Below are 21,061 nucleotides of genomic sequence, written 5' to 3'. Positions count from 1 at the left end.
TTCTAAAGGAGCCCAAAAGAAAAGGAAGCCCATCATTTCGGGAGGAAGCTTCCCAGAATACTGGCTTCTAAGCCATGGAGGGGCTAGGAAATGGGAAGTTGTGAGATGGGCAGCAAGAACTAGGCCCACATTAATCTACCTATCCTAGTAAAGCAGACACCTCAACATGTTAATTACACCATCTGGCTTCTAGGTCTTTGTGTAGTTCATTACCCCTATTGGAACATTCTTCCTTTATCCATGTCTTTAAAGGTGCTTTAAAATAGATCGCTTGTTTTAGCTATCCTGATTAATTCCCACAAGAATTTAATTGTTCCATTATTTTTTATGTTCCTTTAGTAACCAGTTGCACCACAGGTGAGCCTGATAAATATCACGCTGCACTCAGATGACGTTATGACCAGTCCTGGGCCAAGGTTCAGTTAATACAACAAACTACAAAGAGGCCTGTTGGACCCTCCTGACTATCAATTAGCTAGGCATTAATGACTTCAAACACGTATTATGAGCTATGCCACGTCACCTAAAGTGACGATAAACACAGAGCTGAGCTGCACACAGAGGTGACTCCATGTTGTTCTTCAGTCGAGTTTTACTAAACGTCACATAACCTCTACGGCTGCTTAAACAGAGATGTATGCAATAAACATGGGCAAACTAGTAAGAGTTGGTTGTATTTTTCATTGTCCGAGTCTTCTTTCAGGATTCAAATATAACCCCCTCTGTGGAGCCTTCTTTGTTGCACTCATGAAATTAACTATTTCATCGCTTGGGCTTTCAGAGAGCACATTCATCTATTCCATCGATTCATCATTTTTACCAAGCATCCTGTGTGCCAGCACTGGGGTATATAATGAATAAACCAGGAGGCCTGTCCTCAGGAAGCTCCCACTCTAGGGGCTGTGTGAGTCGGTTAGCTGCACTTACCTTATTCACATGTTGAAATGTTTATCTCCTCATAACTCTGAGTTTCTCAGAGGCGGAGACAGTGTGTCATTTATCCTTTGTTAAATACCTACCACGGTGTCTACACCACACAGCAGGAACTAAATACAGCTTTGGAAATAAGTAGTTTAATGGCTCAACTACCTCTTAAAAGTTCTTGCAAGGATTGAGTAGAAAACTTACTGTATATATATTTTTCATACTGATGAATACTCAGTCCTTGCCTTCCTTACCCCATCAAAGAGGATTTGAAATAGTTGATCAATGAACTTGTTGAACCATTTTCTTACTATGGTTTCCAGAACACCACACCCACTACTCAGCTCATTTTCCTCCCGCCTTCTTGGTGGCTCATTCTGCTTCATCTGTGGGTTTCTTCTCCTTTCTCTGACCTCTAAATGTTGGAAGTACCCCAGGGCTCGGTCCTGCAACTACTTTTCTCTCTCTGTCTGTGCTCTTTTGGTAACAGGAACATTTCATCCGGTTTTGTGGCTTTAAAAGCTAACTACATGCTGCTGACTCCCCAAGTTATATCTTCAGCCTTTCCTCTGAACTGCAGGACCACATAACCAGCTTCCACTTGACACCTCCATCTGCAAGCCTAGTCAGCTTCTTAAGCTCAGCTTGTCCAAATCTGAGCTCCAGATACACTCCTAATCCATTTCTTTCTATACTTCCCTCTACTTCCAATTCATTGCAGCTCCATTCTGGCAGCTGCCCAGGCCAAAACTTTTGGTGCAATTTTTGATTCTTTTCACAAATACACCACTCCATCTGGCCCATTATCAAACTCTGTCGCTCTAACTGCAGAACACACCCTGAGTTCACCCTCTTCTCCCCACTTTCGCTACCACCGTCCTGGTCCAAGGCTCGGTCATCTCTTGCTCATAGGACTGCAACAGCCTCCTAAATGGACTGCCTGCTCCTGCCTGTGCGCTCCTGCACACTCCAAAAGAGTGATCCTGTTCAAACAGATCGGATCAGTCATGTCACGCCTCTTCTAAAAACCCTCGAATGGTCCCCAACAGAGAGTAAAGGCTGAGGTCCTCACTACGACCAAGGAGGTTCTATGCAGAACTGTTCCCATTAGCTCCCCTACTTCATCTCCAACTACTCTCCACCCCCCACTCTCTCCAATCCAGCCACACTGGCCTTCCTGATGCTCCTACTTTGGGTCTTTGCAACTGCGATCCCTCCTATTGGCAGTACTTTTTGCCCTTATACAAATGCATAGCCAGCTCCCTCACTTCCTTTTTTTTTATATAAATTTTTTTAATGTTTATTTATTTTTGAGAGAGAGAGAGAGAGAGAGAGAGAGAGAGAGAGAGGCAGAGAGACAGGAAGACAGAATCTAAAGCAGGCTCCAGCCTCCGAGCTAGTCAGCACAGAGTCCGATGCGGGGCTCAAACTCGTCAACTGCGAGATCATGACCTCAGCCGAAGTCAGACGCTCAACCGACTGAGCCACCCAGGCACCCCTCCCTCACTTCCTTAAGTGTCTTTATTCAAAAGCCACCTCATCTGAAATTGCAACCCTGCTGCCAACATTTCATATTCCTCTTCCTGTTTTATTTTTTCTTCCAAGCATTTACTCTTACCTAACATACCATATATTGTACCTATTTATCTCGCTTGTTGTCTGTCTTGCCTACTAAAATATAAGCCCCTCAAGGGTAGGGATTTTAATCTAATATTTGGTTTCCTATTATATCCTCAGCATATAAAACAGTGCCTGGCACAGAAGAGGCTCAATCAATATCTGCTTAATGAATGAGTGTATCCTGAAGTACATATTAAAATTAAAATTTAAATAGAGACGCTTAAAATGAGTGATGTGGTTACTCTTTTTCTATGGGAACACATCTCTGAAATAATAAAGACAGTTAGTGGAAAAATAATTCAATATATCAAAAGTTGACAGCCAAAATTTCTATGAATTTGTTAAATTTGCAAAGGAGATTTATTTGCTTTCACTGTCCATGAGCAAAGTATTCACAGTAATTTTAATCTCAGGACTGCGCTTGTCCTGAGCACGACGCTATGACCGTCTCTTTCTAGCACTGTTCTATGTGTGCACATAGGTTACAAACTCAAACCACCATCAGCCCATCATTAGGAAGATAAAATATACCCCCATATCACAATGCTTAACAAATGCCAATGCATCATCTGCTGTTTATATTCTCTTGAGGCCCAGATAGTGTCTTTGACATAAGAAAGAGCTAGATGTGAATCTTGCCTCTGCCACTTCCCCAACTGTGTAACCTCAGGTACATGACTATTCTGAGTTCGGTCTTCTAATGTATAAATGGGGGCAAGATCCATTTCATGAGAGAACTGGGCAGATGGTAGAGTGCCTAACACAAAGTAGGCACCCAATCAATAGTGCTACCCTTTATCTCCAACTATGATAACTCTATATGGTTCAGAAAAAAGTTATTTTGTAGGACTGGCTGTTCCAGAAAGGCTGTTTGTTCACTTATTAGTCTGGATCCCCCAGAACATTCAGAATGGGTTTACAAAATTATAAACAGTTCAGATACGCAGCACATGCAGTTTACTGACTGACCAACCTTGCTTTGGTTGTGAGTCACTCACCTAAATAGCCTTGGGTCTTTTTCTGTAGTGCAGTGACTGGGCAGTCTTTATGAGCTAACAGTAGCTGTTTCAACTGAGCCACCTCATTGCGTAGTAACGTGACTTCATTCTAAAGAGGGAGGGAAGATAAAGGTATCAAGAAAATTCATCCTCTACCCTTGAGCCCCCAGCAGCTGTCCCCACAGTAAGGACAGAATGCTGCCTGGATTTTCTCCCCTGAGTCTGGGAGACTCCTGATCCAGCAAGGCTTCAGACAGCTCAGGGCCAGTACAGTCATGAATTCGACGGCAGGAGCTGCTTACAGTGAAAAGTAGGGATTTATAATAGAAACATTACTCCTATTTAGGATAGATATAATCAAACCAAAATTAATAATGCATATGTCCTTTGACTAAGAAAGCCTACTTCCAGGAATCTATTTAACAGAACTACCTACTCAACAGCATGCAATGTTTACTCCAGCATTGCTGTTCTGGCAAAAAAAATTAGAGATACTATAAATATCCATACTTTATAATATAACCACACTATAGAATACACTACTATACGGCTATTTAAAAAAATGAAGTAGATCCTCTGTAGACATGGCCAGTTCTCCAGGAGATACCATTATCCTATTTAAGTTAAGACAAACACACAGTCCCTCCCTGACCACCCCACAAAAAATATAAATGAAAAAATACTTAGAAATACATAAATGTCTGGTATGGGCACACCAAACTTATCCACAGGAAAAAATAATACTGAAGAGGAACTTTGGTTTTGTTCTGTATCTTTGTGCGTGCATGTGTGTATACATACATATATATATATATATATATGTATGTATACACACACATTCGTACACTACATTTGTATTGAAATCTTTTAATTAGTAAGTAATCAAAAGAAGGAATAGTAATATTCAAGAAAATACCTGGATTATAATTTTTCTATTTGTGCTTGTGTGGCTTTTTCTTTCTTTTATTAAGCTGCATTATCTGGGGCAAATACATTTCCCTTTGGGTGTTCCACAACCCCAGTCAGTTTCTACTGATGACCTAAAAGAGTACCCTGGGGCAATTAATCCAATTCTCTTTATCCAAATGGGTCTATGGTTGATTCAGACTGCAGCAGCAGGTCTGGGAGTAGATGGTTAAATGTCTTTTCTAGTCCCTGGGGAAGGTATTTTAATTTTGACGGTTAAGAGCTTCTTTCTGCACTTCCTGGCACATCTTCTGGATCTGTCCTAATCTGAAGAATCATCATCTTTTATGATACTGTTTCACTTTTTTCTGATTCAATCCCACTTTCCCAGATTCATCAATCCCAATAATCATTCAGGACCCACTCACACTCAGCTGAATGTTCTGAGAAGTGAGTTCCTCTGCCTTCTTCTCTAGGGAGGACACCCAGAGCTTCCGTTTTTGACGGCAGCGGGAGGCTGCAGCCCGGTTGCGTTCTAGAAAACGCTGCCGCCGCTCATCAGGATCTTCATCCACGGTGCGTCGCCGACGCCCTCCGGTGCTAGGAGTGGGCTGGGCTGGTGAGACCTGGTGCCCAGGAAGGAAGAGGAATTACTTGAAGGGAACGTCAACTCTTTTCAAAGTAGACCTGATGTCAGGAAGTTAGTAAGCTCTGGTAAAGATCTGGTAAAGCGATGCACTAGTCTCTGCAATCAGCGTGAGTCTCACTGCCATGCCCCTGAGCTTCTCTTCTGCAGCAGTTCCGCACTCTGCCTCCCATTTCCTTCCAGTCTTCTCAGCCCCATACTTAGACAAACCACAGCTCAGGTGGAAACTAATTTCTGAGCCAGCCAAGATGAAACAAGCATCATTTTTTGTTTCTTAACAATAGGGAATCTTATAGGCAGGGAAATCATAATGGGGACTGGGTGTCAGGGGAACTTTTAGGGAGACTGTACAATAAAAATGTTTGAGAATCACTGATTTGGACAAGCAATATATACAAACGACTGAATGCGATACCTTTCAGAAAAGGAGAAAAGATTTTACTACCAGCGAGATACTGGTTATCATGAAGAGAAATGGATTAGTGTATTCTTACTTGTAATCAGTTATTAATCATCCTCAGCAATCACCCTCCCCATCTTGTTTGTTCTGTTTGCTTTTAAACAAAAAACTGTTCTTTAATCCCTTTACAGATTGGTCATACAGGACTGCCTCTTGTCTTTAAACTTTACGCTGGGGGCGCCTGGGTGGCTTGGTTGGTTAAGTGTCCGACTTCGGCTCAGGTCATGATCTCACGGTCCGTGAGTTCGAGCCCCGCATCGGGCTCTGTGCTGACGGCTCAGAGCCTGGAGCCTGCTTCCGATTCTGTGTCTCCCTCTCTCTCTGCCCCTCCCCCATTCATGCTCTGTCTCTCTCTGTCTCAAAAATAAATAAAAAACATTAAAAAAAAAAAAAAATAAAATAAACTTTACGCTGATGTCCTCTGTCACTAAAGTACTTTTGGATCATCTTCCTTTTCTATTAGCTGATATGTGTTCAGAGAAGATAGACCAACTTTATAATAGCAGCCAAAATTAAAACGTAGAAAGGTCAGCCATCTGCATAAAAGAAACTATATAGTGTAAAACAATGCCAAAAATAAATTCTTCCTGGATCTGTTGCTATTAGAGAATATCTATATTAGTAGTTCCCAAATGCCAGAACTCACATCAGTTGCATGAGAATAAGCATGAGCTTATAAAAAAAAAAAAAAACCCAAAAATGTTATACTCCACTTCAGGCCTTACTAAATCATGTTCCCCATTAATATAGATAATCAAGAGATAATTTTATTTACTCACACTAATATTATCTCTCCCAAAAGAAAAACATGGAGGAGAAATTTACAACTCAATTTAATGAGCTACGGGCCTTGGGTCATCACTTCTCACTGTACTAAGATAAGTTTACACTAATTCTCTTGAGATTTTCAATTTCTTCTTTGTCCTGAGCTCAGTGGAGCACACGTGAAGACCGACACTCTAGGAGGATGGGGAAAAGGAAATGACAGACTCCTATTCTCTCACAGTAACTCAGCAGCTCATGCAGGGAGTGAAGGGGAAAGAGTGCCAGGAGAAAGAAGGGAAGAAGGAGAAGGAAAGGAATCAGTGGTGACTAAAAAGAAGTTCATCACATTTTTTTTTTAATTAAAATTTGTTTTAATGTTTATTTTTGAGAGAGAGAGAGAACGTGAGTGGGGGAGGCACAGAGAGAGAGAGGGAGACAGAATCTGAAGCAGACTCCAGGCTCTGAGCTGTCTGCACAGAGCCCGACATGGGGCTCAAACCCATGGACCGTGAGATTATGACCTGAGCCAAAGTCAGATGCTTAACTGACTGAGCCACCCAGGTGTCCCCATGGCATTTTCTTAAGAGGGAAAGCAGCACAACTCGGGCAAGGTGGCTGCTGCTTTACCATCTCCAAAGACTGGCATCGGAAGGGGTTACGGGATGGTGGGCAAGCTTAGCTTCCAACAAGAAAACTCAAGTGAAGGCTTTTGTTGTTGGCCAAGCTTTAAGGCGGCATATGGCCGTTAAATGTTAGGACATGTGGTGGTAACTGACGAAGCAGGTGGGGACATCGGAGAAAGGGGCTGGGCAAAGATGTAATTCTAGAAACCGATCTCAGGTTGTTGTCACCTGTCCAGCACAGACAATATGAAAACTAAGGCCTGTTCAGTTTTCGAAGAAACTTACTAAAACTGAGGCTTCCTTGAGAAAAGAAACTGGGCATATAAATGGGACTGTTCTAGCCTTATTAAGACTTTAATTTCTCTGTGATAAAAAGGGATTACATTGATAAGGAAAAGGTGTTTTACTGTTTGTCTACTGAGCCATCTTTGTACTGTGACATCACATTTTATGTTTTTATTATTTTTTAAAGTATGCTCTATGTCCAACTTGGGGCTCAAGTTCACAAGCTTGAGAATCAAGAGTCGCACACTCTACCAACTGAGCCAGCCAGACACCTCTGACATCACATTTTACTCATAAATTGTTATTACTCAATTTTTGCTATAAAACCTAATCAGGTAAGTTTTTTTGTTTTGTTTTTGGTTGTTGCGGGGTTTGTTTGTTTGTTTGGTTTTTTGGTTTGTTTGGTTTTTGTAGGACTTAATAAATGGGAAAGAGACTAGGGGAGCCTCCTTTGGTGCACAAAGTGGTTTGAGTGAGGTTCTGTCACATTTTAGAGGGCTCTGCAGATACATCATTCACATGTTTATAGAAAAAAACCAAAAAACAAAAAACAAAAAACAAAAACTGAGACCTCCTCTGTGACAGTGTTGTGTTATCCAGTGTGCCTGACAGAAGTATAACCCAAGAGGAGGTAACACACTTTGCTACTGTCCAACTTAACAAGAACCAAAGTACAGGAAGATGCCCAGAAAACTGAAACTCACTCCTCTGTAATTTTTCCGCTCCTTGAAATTCAAACAAATTCAAACATTCAAATTCAGATATGACATAAAGAGTAATGGTGGTGCAGCGGGCTCCCCCATCCAAATACCCACTGACCTGTGGCTGGGCAGGGGACGGGGCATCAGGGTGTTGGATGAGGATCTGGCTTTGCTCAGGACGGGCCGTCACCATGGTGCTGGCAGTACCTACCACCATTCCACATCCACCATTGATTGAGGACACTTGGTGGGTTAGGGTGGCTTTTAGTCTCTGTGAGGGACAATAATAAAAAATAGTTCGTCAAAGGTAAGATTCTATCACGGATAAGAGAGTGGGCTTAAATTTTAATACTGACCTTACAAATAGCTAAAATTTCCGTGCCAATTTACCCTTAACAGAGGAATTAAAAGAAAATGACAGGGAGAATGTGCACCTGGATCCCTAAAATGCCTACTCTGTTCCTTGGCTATCATCCTGGGCACAGTTGGAGGGTGGGGGTTGTTGAAGTAATAGAGTCCAGATGAAAGCTCTCTCCTGGAACCCGGCCAGGTGCTGGTTACGCAGCTATTCACCTCTTGGCCAGCTCTCCTGCCCACTCACCCACCCTCCATCTGTCACCCTGGAACTGAAACAGCAAGCATTCCACGCCAAACAATCTGTGCTGCCTCTTTTCACTGCCATGGTGTATGTACCAGGCTGTAAAGGTGGAAGATAGGAGATAGGAGTCATGAATCAGGGTCTTTTCTTCTCCAGACCCCACAACAGGGTATCTTTAGCTCTGCAAGCCCCATAAGGTTTCTTTGCTTGGCTCACTTGAAAAACCTACACTGATAACACTTCTTTCGAAAGGGCCAACACTGCCCCAAGCTGGGATGTACTCACCATTTTGGCTTCTGATGGCATAGGGTGGCCAGAGGGAGAAATGGAACCACTGCTGTTAACTGGTGGGCCAGGGATACCAGGAATGTTGGGCACCATAGACACAGGTCTGGCCAGCTGGATTAAGAGGAGGAAGAAAAACCAGAAGGGAACATAATACTAGTGGTAGGGCAACAGCTTCCCAAAATCAAGTGCTTCTGAGATTGGCATGTCAGGGCCTGTTCTGTGCAACCTGCCCACAGGGCATACAGGGACAGCCTGGGAAATACCTTCCCCCATAGAGCACCACAGGGTAGGAAATCTAATCTTTCAGTGCTATGACAATTTCTATAGGAAAAACTGGGGCTGTATCTTGAGGAAAGTGGTGGGCAATTTGGGAGGCACCAAGTGCCAAGCAAAATCAACCAATCAGTGGGCTGGCAAGACCAATTCCTAGACCAGGAGCCAATTGTCCAGATGAGGCTTTGTCTAGTGTTCCACAGTGCTGGATTGGCAGAGGTTAGTGAAGAGTTTGGGCAGGCTGCCATGCTCAACTAATACAGACCAGAGCCCACGTTTCCCTGGGGCTCACGTGTGTTTATGAGCATTCAGGTGGAAGGGAGGGATTAGTGTGTGGGTAGGGTTGGCTGCCCCAACTATAGAGCTCACCGATATGACAGAAGGCATCTGTACCGGAGGCCCTGGCAGCACAGGCATGGTCTGTCCATTAGCAAGATGCATGACGAGAGGGAGGGAGCCAGTGGGAGATCTAGAAGAGACATGAAGTAAAATGCTCACAATACAGACCCTTTTGCCTAGGGATCTTCCTCCTAGAATTACAGCAGATTTCCCAGTCTTCTCTAGTTAGGGAAGCTATAGGGCAACGTTATAAAATCCTGACACCCTCAGAAAGGTGGAAAAAGTAGGGAGTACTTACCTTATAGATGGAGAGAAATGGTAAGATCTTTACACTTTGCAAATTAAGCAAGCACCACTGAATTCAAATGGGTGGGAAGCTAATCCTATAAAGATTTTAGAACAATTACACAAACATCCCCACCACCGGCATGTATAAATTCTGTCTTGCCTTAGGCAGGACTTGGACCAAAGCTGTCATTTTGCAAAGCTGAATTCTGTCATATGATAGCCAAACATGACTTAATTTCTCTTGTTTTTTTTGTACGTATTGCTCTACCCTGCCTCCAAAAGATGTCACTTTGTATTTTTCCTAGTAGGTCCAGGGAATAAGCTTTAAGAGGCTAAATCCTGACAGCAACCTCTTAACCCCTGGGTACCTAGGGACAGGAGCTCAAGTCATTTCATTAGAAAATCTATATAGACCATGCCAGGATTGAAGACAGACAGACAAACAAAATTAGGGGTAGCAAAGACCAAGAACCCTAACTGGGACTGAGGGGGACACCAGACTCAAAAAAGATGACTGAATGGGTTTCAGTCCGTCATTCAGTAATGCTCCCCCAAACTTGTGCAGATTGAGGCCAAGAATCAAAATATACTTCCCTGTGTGGCCTCCACCATTTTGATGAACTTCCTAAACTCTTAAAGATTCTTCTTTTAGATCAAAGAAGTTTTAAACCTCCAAATTAAGGAAGCATTATTTCCAAATAAATACTTGCTTGTGTACTAACAAGGTAAAGAAGATTTCTGTTTATGGTGGGAAATTTTATTCTGAGAGACAATCTCACTGACTTGTTTTCCTTGAGTATTCAAAAACAGTCCTGTTTTTCATCAAGTACAAAAAGATTCAGGCTTCACTGTTTCTCCCTGCTCTCTTTACTTACCCCAGTTGCCTGTTGGATGGTGGAGCCTGTGTGATGACAGAAGTTGGGGAGGGAAGGGTTGGGTGAAGTGGATCATAGCCCAAATGGAGAGGCAGGGAGCCAGGGCGCACGATGGTAGGTGTGGGGGTAGAGATCACAACAGGCTTTGGGGCCACCTCCTGGGGAGAAGAGACCAACAGATCACAAAATGCTATAAAGGGCTGCTTATAGGCAAACAGGTAGCTGGTAAAATGTGGAACAAGTCTACTGGAAAGAGCACTGTGGCAGCTCATGTAAATCATGCCCTGACTCTATCATGATCATGGACCCATACCTCACTCACCCATGTAATAGGAATGCTGAGTTAAGACCTTTTGGCTATCTCCCTTTCAGAGATGATTGCTATGCGAATGAGAGGACAGCTGGAAAATCACCTGGAATCTTTGCAGAAGCACTGGAGTGCCATATAAGTTCCAGGGACTGTCAAAATTTCTCACAGTCTCTATATTCCCATTTCAAAAAAAAATTTTTTTTTTTTTTTACTGTTTATGTATTTTTGAGAGAAACAGCGCAAGCAGGGGAGGGGCAGAGAGAGAGGGGACAGAGGATCCGAAGCGGGCTGCATGCTGACAGCAGAGAGCCCAATGCCAGGGCTCAAACTCACAAACTGTGAGATCATGACCTGAGCTGAAGTCCCAATGCATAACTGACTGAGCCCCCCAGGTGCTCCACTCTCATTCCAAATTTGATGCCTGAGTGTCCTCTGATCTCTAATGAGAACAGACAGGGTGTAAGACCGGCGATAAGGCAACCAATATTTCCTAGAGAGCCCTTTAAAAAAGGGCTACGGTGGCGGAGTGGGGGTGGAGTGCCTGGATGGCTCAGTCGGAAAAGCATGAGACTCTTAATCTCAGGGTGTGAGTTTGAGCTCCACGTTTGGTGTAGAGATTGCTTAAAACTAAATAAATAAAACTAAAAAAAAAAAAAGGGGGGGGGGGCACAGGAGTTTGCATAATGGTCTTGTTGTAATAAAACAAACTACTTCCCACTGTTAACCTGGTTAGGGTCTTAGTTGCTAGTGGCCACACTGGCCCTCAAGCATCTCCAGACAACTTCTAGGACGTGGTTGCTAATGAAAAGGGGAGGGAGGAGGGAGAGTTGTAATGTTTAGGGAGGGAGTAGTTTGGAGAAGTTATCAAACCAAATTTGGAGGGAGGTAAAATGAGATACAGATGCTCTAACCACATTGGACATTAAAATTACAACCACTAGCAGAATAGTGGAGACTGGAAAGAGGCATGGGGTGGGGGGGTTCTGAGGTTTTGAGAGTATCTAGATGCTGGTTACACGGGCTGTAAACTTCGTGAAAATTCAGTGAGCTGTATACTTACAATTTACGCAGTTTTCTGTATGTGTGTTATTTCAATAAATTTATAAAAAATATTACCTCATAAAAAGTTCCCTTTAAAAAAATAATACTCAGAATCCTAGTAGATTTTCTTTGTGCCACTAGAAGACTTCCTTCTAAGAAGACTTTTTTCCTAAATCATTTAATGTCCAATTTATGAATTACACATTTTTTTCTTTTCTACTTCTTAACTGAAGTACAACATAAAGTGTATTAATCTAAAGGACACAACTAAGTGACTTTATATATGTAAAATCAAGACGGAGTCCATTTCCAGCACCCCAGATGGTTCTCCCGTGTCCCTTCCCGATCCAAACCTTTCCTCACAAGAGCTAAACATTATTTTGAGTTCTATCATCATCAAATATAGTTTTTGCCTCTTCTTGAACCTGATGTAAATGGAGTCATGTGTATACTTCTGTGTCTGAATTTTGGTGCTGTCGTTCAGTATAACATTTGTGGGATTCACTCGCCTTGCTGTTTATATCATTAGTTCATGAGTTTGTTCTTTTTTAGTGCCATGTGGTATTTAGAAATATACCACAATTTGTTTATTTATTCATTCTCTTGTTGATGGACATTTGAACCACTTCCGTTTTTTAATTATTATAGTACAACTGTTGTGAACATTCTTTTTTAATGTTTGTTTGTTTGTTTATTTATTTATTTATTTTTGAGACAGAGACAGAGCATGAGCAGAGGAGGAACAGAGAGAGAGAGGGAGACACAGAATCCAAAGCAGGCTCCAGGCTCTGAGCTGTCAGCACAGAGCCCAACGCGGGGCTCGAACTCATGAACTGTGAGATCATTAGCTGAGCTGAAGTCAGCCGCTTAACCAGCTGAGCCACCCAGGAGCCCCTGAGCATTCTTAAATACTGCTATACAGTGGACATACACACTAATTTCACTTCCATAAAGACTCAGAAGTGGAACTGCTTGGTCCGAGAATAGGTGTCATTTATATAAATCTTCTAAACAATGAAGATTTATGTAAATATAATCAATCCTGTATCACCCATTATTTATACAACTAATGAATAAAAGCTTAATCTACCCACCAACTAACATTTGGGATAATTCTTGGTAGCAAATTTACCTTTTCCTTGAGTGGCGGGGAACAGGGACTGGAAGCAGGGCTATCAGCTGGGGACGAGTCTACCTCCACTGGCTCTTCTTCTTTGATTTTGATGTCTGGTGTGGAAGGCAAAGACATGTCAAGGGGCCCAGCAGCAGCCTGTTAAAAGAGAGAAATGAGCAGAGTTTAACCCAATGATTCCCTTCAGGCTGAATCTAAATCTTTCCAGTTAAGAAATGAAGAAATATACTCTATTATTATTATTATTATTATTATTATTTATTTATTTATTTTTGAAAGAGATAGAGACTGAGTGCAAGTGAGGGAGGGGCAGAGAGAGGCCAGGTGCCCCTATTATTATTATTATTTTTAAGTAGACTCCACACCCAACACGGGACTTGAACTCATGACCCTGAGATCAAGAGTTGCATGTCCCACGGACTGAGCTGGCCAGGTGCTCTGAGGAAATATACTTCTAAGTTTAGCTTTTGGTCAAAGATCTGAACTGCAAGTCAAAGAAAATATGGAATCTAGGTTTTATGTACAACTCTGGGCAGATCATTTTAACTTCTCAGAACCTGTTTTTCTAACTGTAAAATGGAAATAATATCTGTTTCACAATGGCTGAATACTTATAAAGTTTCTGAAAGGTAAAAACAAACAAACAAACAAACTTATAATGCTTATAAAGACCCTGAAAGGCGGGGGGAAAGCTGACACTTAAATCCATGCAAATACCATAGTTATATTATTTTTCAGGAAAAGTAAAATGATTTCCTGAATCGAGTGCTTGCCTATTTCCAAGCAGCTCTGTTGGCCACTGGACAACTGTGAGCACTTTTTCTGCCAACCACAAGGACTAGATTATCCAAGTATCAAAAGCAAACAAATTAGCTATTAAAGTACTGCAAACATGAGGGGCGCCTGGGTGGCCCAGTCAGTTAAGCATCGAACTCCAGCTCAGGTCATGATCTCACTGCTCACGAGTTCAAGCCCCACATCGGGCTCTGTGCTGACAGCTCAGAGTGTGGAGCCTGCTTTGGATTCTGTGTCTCCCTCTCTCTCTGCCCCTCCCCTGCTTGCACTCTGTCTCTCTCAAAAATAAATAAACATTAAAAAAAAAATTTTTTTTTAAGTACTGCAAACATGATAGGGAAGATCTTTTCTGGGGAATTTCCCATGAGTGACGGTGATGTGATCTCATCCCAAAATCTGGTGGTAGAGGCTAGAAGTTAGAAAGATAAGCATTTTGGGGTAATAAAAGAAAGGAAAGACTGGTCATTTGCTCAGTGAAAGAAATTAGAACTTGGTCCTAGAAGCAGGACTAGAGAAAACCAAAAAGGAAAGAGAGTACTTTTCTGGCCATGGTGAATCACTTCACAGAACTGTGAAGCTGTAAATGGCTTTGCAGGACCCATAAACCATCTGAGATGACAGCCCAATACTGCACCACGACAGGAGGGCTGGCACTGCAGTTCAGTTTCATGACAAAGTAGATCCTTTGTTCTATTCTTTCCATAACTTAGGCTTCTCGGTGAAAGAGGAGCTTGTTTCTGACTCTTCCCCTGTTACCTTAATCCCTAGAAATTTTCTTGGTAGTTGAGCACACTGAAGATAATCTGGTGTCTACTACGTTAGAGAAGGTGGTGATGGTTCTTTCTCTCCAATCTGATGGGGGTGAGCAATAGCAAAGATGCTTTCATTTTTGCCCTCATTTTTTTTCTACATTGCAAAGATGTCAGGCCCAATTCAACTAATTCTGGGATCCCTGAAAAGTCAGAGGGTGGAGGGAAGGAGAGGCCTCTGAGTAAACACAGCCACAGGTTTAAAATCCCTTAGAGGCATCTCCTAGAAAAGCTGTGGTTCAGTAAAGTTTTAGACTCATTCAACATTCCCAGGCACAGTCTTTTACTGAGTCCATTCTTCTCATCAAGGGGGCGGTAAGGACCACCCCCATATGGGCAGAAAGAAATATGGAGATGCCCAACAAGTAAAGGCCTGACCAGCTACGAAAGGTCTTTCAGAAGTGTCAACTGAGTTAAAATGGAAGTGGAAAAAACTTCAAGCTTTTAAAGGGAGGTTAATTTTCTTGAATTTGCCTATAATGAGTTTGATCTTAAATCCCTCATATCCTGGAAAAAACAATTTGATTTCTTTGTCTTGGGGGAAGGAAAAATGATGGAGGGGTGGATGAAGTAGGGAAGCCATAAAATAAAATTATACCACATAGGTCGAAGCAACTGAGAGATGACAGACTGGAGTTTCGGAAGAAAAATCATGATGAGAAGACTACGGCTAGTCTAGCCATTTGAAAGCAGAACTACAAATATATGCCATTGGATCTCCCTCCTTTCTTTCCGTTTGAGAGAGAGAGCAGGAAAAGGTGCTCATAGGAAGCTATGGAACTTGGAAAAACCTCCAGTGATGATTCTTATAAATACAATTTAAGCTGGGTGAAAAAAAGTCATGCACAGCTCTCTTGGTTTACCTGCTCTCTTCTTCTTAAAAGGAAAGAGCTCAGAATACGAAGGGATTCCAACATTCTAATCCTCTCTACAGTATCTATACTAAGTGGCCTCCATATAGTTGAACATACTTTGTGATAGCTTCCACCTGCTGGTCCTATTCCTATCTCTGGGCCACAGAGAAGTTGAACCCCTCTTTTGCATGAAAGCTCTTCACATATTCGAAGACTACAATTTGGTTCACATTAGATCTTCTCTTTTCTAAGCACAACTTCCTCAGTTTCTTTGTAGGTTCCTAACGTGACATAACATCCTTCTTTAAGTTCAATGTCTTGAATATTACTCGAAAGCTACCTGAAGGTAAGAGCTACATACATTGAAACAAAGAAGTGTCCAAATTCAATAAATGTTTGTTGATTGGCTGACTGAAAACAGTTCAGGTAAGAAGAGCAAGAGATTTGACCCCAAAAAATGTCATCTCATAGGATTTGAGTAATTTATAATCTTTTAACATCTTCAACATATTCAAAAGAGAAATAATTTTTTAAAAATAGATTACTGGACTGATGCTGCACTGAACAGGAAAGAAGACTAATTTCTGGTAAAGACAGACTTGTGAGGAGACCCATCATCTGGGCCCCCTAAAGTCGTGGAAGGCTGACTAGGATCAGTGGGTACTATCTGGTTCTAAAATAGGAAGCCCATTATTTTGTGCTTTAACCGGTTAAGCAAATTATCCCAGGACACAATGAAAACAGCCTCCATCTGAACACTGGCAGTTTTTCAGCAAATGTCCCGCCTCTTGCCTTTTTTTCATCCTCATCTGCAGCTTTCTTGAATTCATGTTCAAAGGAGCTAGCTAATTCATTGAAGAGCCCCACCTCCTCACAATTCTTCAGGAATCTAGTCGGAGTAGGAGTTTGATCTGTAGACATGAAAAACAAAACAAAACAGGAGACTTCATTTTAGTTTTGACCTGAAATTAAAACTTGAGAGTATATAGGGAACACATTTTTATTCTCCTGTTTGGAGAGAGTCTCTGTGTTGCTTTATGGAGCTTGAGCAGGTGAAGGCCAGTGCTAGGCCACCAGAGGGGGTGTCTGTGCTGTGCCGCCTCAAGGCCAGCAGAGGGAAGACAGAACAATGTTTTGTTGTGTGACTGTCCACTTAACCCCCTTACTCCCAGAGGCTAGTTTCACCTCCCTCACCCCCAAAACAAAACCAAACCACCCACCCAGGTGGAGTTTGTGGTACCTCCAGATCTGAAAATCAAGGACAGTTAAGCGACATTTTCTCTTTAAAGTTACTCCCTGCTATGTCTGAAGTGAGGAGATATAAGCAGATGGGCGTTAAAATCTGATGAGGAGAAGAAACTGAGGGTCAGATGGTGGAGTCTGCTTGCTAAAGCCACCAAGAAAGATACGGTGTCTTGTCTTTCAGTGGTCACTGAGCTAAGGGTCTGCTACCTTCTGAAGGTATTCCGGGCAAATCTAGGGGCTGCTGAACAAAGACAGCAAGATCATGAGCTTGGAAAGGAAACTGCAAACAATAGAGCTCATTTCAAAGAGACCTGAGCCCAGAGCAAATTCCGGAAACCAGGATATTTGGATTTAGATTTGCCAGCCAAAATATCCTCTCAGGGGCTGCACAAATCTTTCAACAGTGCCTCTGCCCTTGGGAAGAGGAAGGCGAGATCCATAACCCATGGGAACTTTTCAAGCAACCTGAATTTTAGATTTGTGCTTCTCTCTCCCCATTCTGCTTTTCTGATTTTTCTCTCTTAGGTCACCTGAATCTTGTTCCCTAATCTAAAGTTCTATTATGATGGTTTTCTTTGACATGCTAGTCACCTCGGGGATTCATTTTATACCCCAAACCACTAAACTGAATGATAGATATAGAACAATGATTAAATGACGTTTTAAGGAGTGAGACCAGGGATTAAAATCACTCCTAGCATGATCGATTGGAAATAGTCCACTGGGATTTTCCATGGAAAGAGCATAATTTTTTTTTTTTTCAATTTAAACAAAACCTCTTCTGAATCAGAGTGTTTGGAAAAGTTACCACTACCTCCCAAAATAGTTTTAAAAGGTTCTCTGGCAGCTTTGGTTGGCCAATGATGAAGCCACTTTCCCTCCATCCCCGGGTGAGTGGAGGTAATATCATCTTTTATGCTCAAGAGTACTTCAGTAAGGGCACACACAAAAAAAATCACAACTCAAGTGAAACAGGATGAGGCAGCTAAGGGCACAGTGATGGCAGAAGAGGGCCTTTTGGTTCTCTGACCTGAGACTCATACAAACTTCTCCCATTCCTGAACAAACAAGCAAATAGCCTGAAAACGTATAAGAAAACCCTTTGCCTGCTCTGACGACTCTAAAGAAATCAACAAGTGTTTACTGAATAGTTTCTATGTGTCTTGATGGTACATGCACACACTTTTGGGTAAATTTGGGGGAGGAGAGGGAAAGGAATATAGGAGTTCTGCCCAAATATAAGACATGGCTCTTGCCCTAGAGAACAAAGAGGATGTTTTCTAGTTGAGGAAATAAATATACATAGATAGCATCATAGTATATAAAAAACTAGCTGCCACGTGCAATAGAGAATAAAATTATTGTAGTAATTAAAGAATGACAAATAATGACAGAATAGTTAGGAGGTTTCAAGAAGCAGGACTTGAGCTGGCCCTTAAAGAATGGTTTTCACCAAGAGAAAGAAGATGTGGAGGGTAAGAGGAGTCAGCCAGGTGAAGGCATAGAGAGGAAGGGTATGGGCACCATGTATAGATGAGGAGGAAAAGGTACGTCCAGGGTAAAGATAATCAAGTCAGGGGGAGCCTGGATGGCTCAGTTGGTAGAGCACATGACTCTTAATCTCAGGGTTGTGAGTTCAAGCCCTATGCTGGGTGTGGAGCCTACTTAAAATAAAATGATAATTAAAAAAAGATAATCAAGTTAGGTATATAAGTTATACACAAGGTTGAGTAGGTATGGGTGCCTGGTTGGCTCAGTTGGTGGAGTGTGCAACTGTTGATTTTGAGATTGTGAGTTTGAGCTCCACACTGGGTGTAGAGATTACTTAAAAATAAAATCTTTAAGTGGCGCCTGGGTGGCTCAGTCAGTTGAGTGTCTGACTTGATTTCAGCTCAGGTCATGATGTCACCGTTTGTGGGTTTAAGCCCTGTGTCGGGCTCAGTGCCAACAGTATGGAGTGTGCTTGGGATTGTCTCTCTCCTCCTCTCTCTGCCTCTCCCCCATTTGCTCTCACTCTCTCAAAATAAATAAATAAACATAAAAAAAAAATGGCAGATGGCCATTAGCATTAGTTTAAAAAACTCAAAGCAAAGCAAAGCAAAGCAAAGCAAATCACATCTTTTAAAAAGAAACAAAAACCAAAGGTGGGTAGGTAGGTACCATCAGGCTAGGTTACAGAAAGCCTGAAAATCCAAATATAAACAGCCTTAAAGTAAAATAGGAGGGGTGGGCGCCTGGGTGGCTCAGGGGGTTAAGCGTCTGACTTCGGCTCAGGTGATGATCTCCTAGGTCTTGGATTCGAGCCCCACCCATCCTCAGGCTCTGTGCTGACAGCTCAGAGCCTGGAGCTTGCTTTGGATTCTGTGTCTCCCTCCTTCTCTGCCCCTCCCCCACTCTCGCTCTCTCTATCAAAAATAAACATTGGGGCACCTGGGTGGCTTAGGTGGTAAAGCACCTGACTTCAGCTCAGGTCATGATCTCACAGTTTGTGGGTTTGAGCCCCACGTCAGGCTCTGTGCTAACAGCTCTGACCCTGTAGTTTGCTTCAGATTCTGTGTCTCCCTCTTTCTCTGCCCTCTATGGTTCACCTTCTGTCTCTGTAGCTCTCAAAAATAAACACTTAAAAAAGTAAATAAATAAGCATTAAAAAAAAATAGGAAGATTAGGGCACATTTTTTTATTTATTAATTTTTTTAAAGTTTATTTTGAGAGACTGTGTGCCTGCATGTATGTGGGAGGGGCAGACAGACAGGGAGAGAAAGAATCTCAAGCAGGCCCCACACTGTCAGCACAGAGCCCGAGGAGCGGCTTGATCCCATGAACTGTGAGATCATGACCTGAGCCAAAATCAAGAGTCGGATGATCAACCATCTGAGCCACCCAGGCACCCCTTCCTCCAGGCTTTCTTAAGGATCATCAATGACAATGTCCCCACTCATGTCCTTTTCCAGGAATGACAATCTATAAGCTCCTAGCAAAGTGGCTGGTGGACACAGTAGCTATTCAATAAATATTTGCTGAATTAATAAGGAATAGGAGATATGTAATGGCAAGTTCCTTTGTTCACACATAGAAGTATAGAGAAGGAGGTTCTCTCTTTCTTTCACTGTATTTTAGGTTGCATTTTGGCTAGTAATAGAGAAATTGTGCCTTATCTGAGTTATTAACTTATGTAATAACCACCAACAAAATCCCCTATTGGTTAAATACTGAGATAAACTTGCTTAACCCAGGTTAAACCAGAACCCCTCATAGTATCAAAAGAAAAGGCCCATTTTGGTTTGTATGTCTGTCTAGCTGAAAATGGCACAACAGAACTGCCCATGATTTGAGAGTAGTTGCTAGGGATACTCCCTTGAGAATGGCATATGTAGGCAAGCCAGTATCTAAAACAATCAGTGAGAGGTTCCAGGTCACCCAAATTGGCTTAGAAGAGTCCCATTGACTAAATGTCTTGTCTGAGCTTTGGAAATGTGCCCTCAACACCGTCTGGGTTCATGAGGCAAGTTGAATTTACGAACTGATAATCAGCCTGCTTGGGGGAAACTGACACCCAGTGGAAGAGAAGCAGCCAGGCTAGGTCGGCTTTCTTGCTTTCTTTTGTTCACCCCTTCGCTGTGGTTATGGAGAAATGTCAAAGGCATCTTTTGTCTGTAAATCTTCCAAAGTCTTAATAAAAAGAAGGCAGGGAGGGAATAGACTGAAAAAAGCCAAGACTAAACCTCAACACACCTACCCTCAAAAACCGCAGAACCCAATCTTGTATTAAAAACAGAATGGAGGGCACAATAGAAACTTGGGAGCTTTTAGTGTTCCTTTTTCCTGATTAAATGCAGATCACATCAGGGCTCTTAATGGGAAAAGGGGAGTATAGCTCCCAGTACATCTGGTCCCTGGTATTAATCTTAACTGTCTGGTGATACCAAGGCACGTGGCTTCTGGGGCAGCAAATACCTGCAATGATGACTGAGTCAGTTCGGGCTGGGCCAAATTTCAATGTCATCTCATGCTTGTGTTTATGAACTGCCAGGTGGTCCTCGTTTGTAAATCTCTGAAACGAAACAGAAACAGAGATGTGAAAAAAAATAAGCGCTTCGGTGCCCTTTTACAATGTCCTACTAAACATCCTGCACAAGGATGGTCCCTGGACAGGGGGACTGGAGAGGGAATGGAAAGGAGAAAGAATTGGAAGTGATGGAAAAGGAGAGGAGCTGGACGAAAGGAGAAAACGGGGAAGGAGAAAAAGGGGCACTAGAAAGCTGGGAGGAGAGGAGAAGAGGAAGACC

The 21,061-nt window shown here is 42.3% G+C and overlaps 1 protein-coding gene across 7 annotated transcripts in view; it reads right to left on the bottom strand.

Moving 5' to 3' along the window:
- Positions 1-21,061, bottom strand: part of LOC109249202 (cyclic AMP-dependent transcription factor ATF-7) — a 90,830-nt gene that overhangs the window by 10,945 nt on the left and 58,824 nt on the right. For 4 of the 7 annotated variants that reach the window (XM_053895660.1, XM_019419526.2, XM_053895662.1 and 1 more), the window contains exons 3-11: positions 20,730-20,826; positions 16,323-16,441; positions 13,073-13,210; positions 10,590-10,747; positions 9,457-9,556; positions 8,812-8,925; positions 8,047-8,199; positions 4,877-5,074; positions 3,543-3,651 (exon numbers count right to left, since the gene is read on the bottom strand). In XM_053895660.1, coding sequence (XP_053751635.1) covers positions 3,543-3,651; positions 4,877-5,074; positions 8,047-8,199; positions 8,812-8,925; positions 9,457-9,556; positions 10,590-10,747; positions 13,073-13,210; positions 16,323-16,441; positions 20,730-20,826 — 1,186 coding nt within the window. Of the gene's footprint in view, positions 1-3,534; positions 3,652-4,876; positions 5,075-8,046; positions 8,200-8,811; positions 8,926-9,456; positions 9,557-10,589; positions 10,748-13,072; positions 13,211-16,322; positions 16,442-20,729; positions 20,827-21,061 lie in introns of those variants that run through there. The other 3 variants (XM_053895664.1, XM_053895666.1, XM_053895663.1) reach the window with 3 other exon arrangements.

The sequence above is a fragment of the Panthera pardus genome, unplaced genomic scaffold (genome assembly GCF_024362965.1).
Source record: "Panthera pardus isolate Hobbes unplaced genomic scaffold, ASM2436296v1 HiC_scaffold_6, whole genome shotgun sequence".
NCBI lineage: Eukaryota > Metazoa > Chordata > Mammalia > Carnivora > Felidae > Panthera > Panthera pardus.
This window is presented reverse-complemented; position numbering and strand designations above follow the sequence as displayed.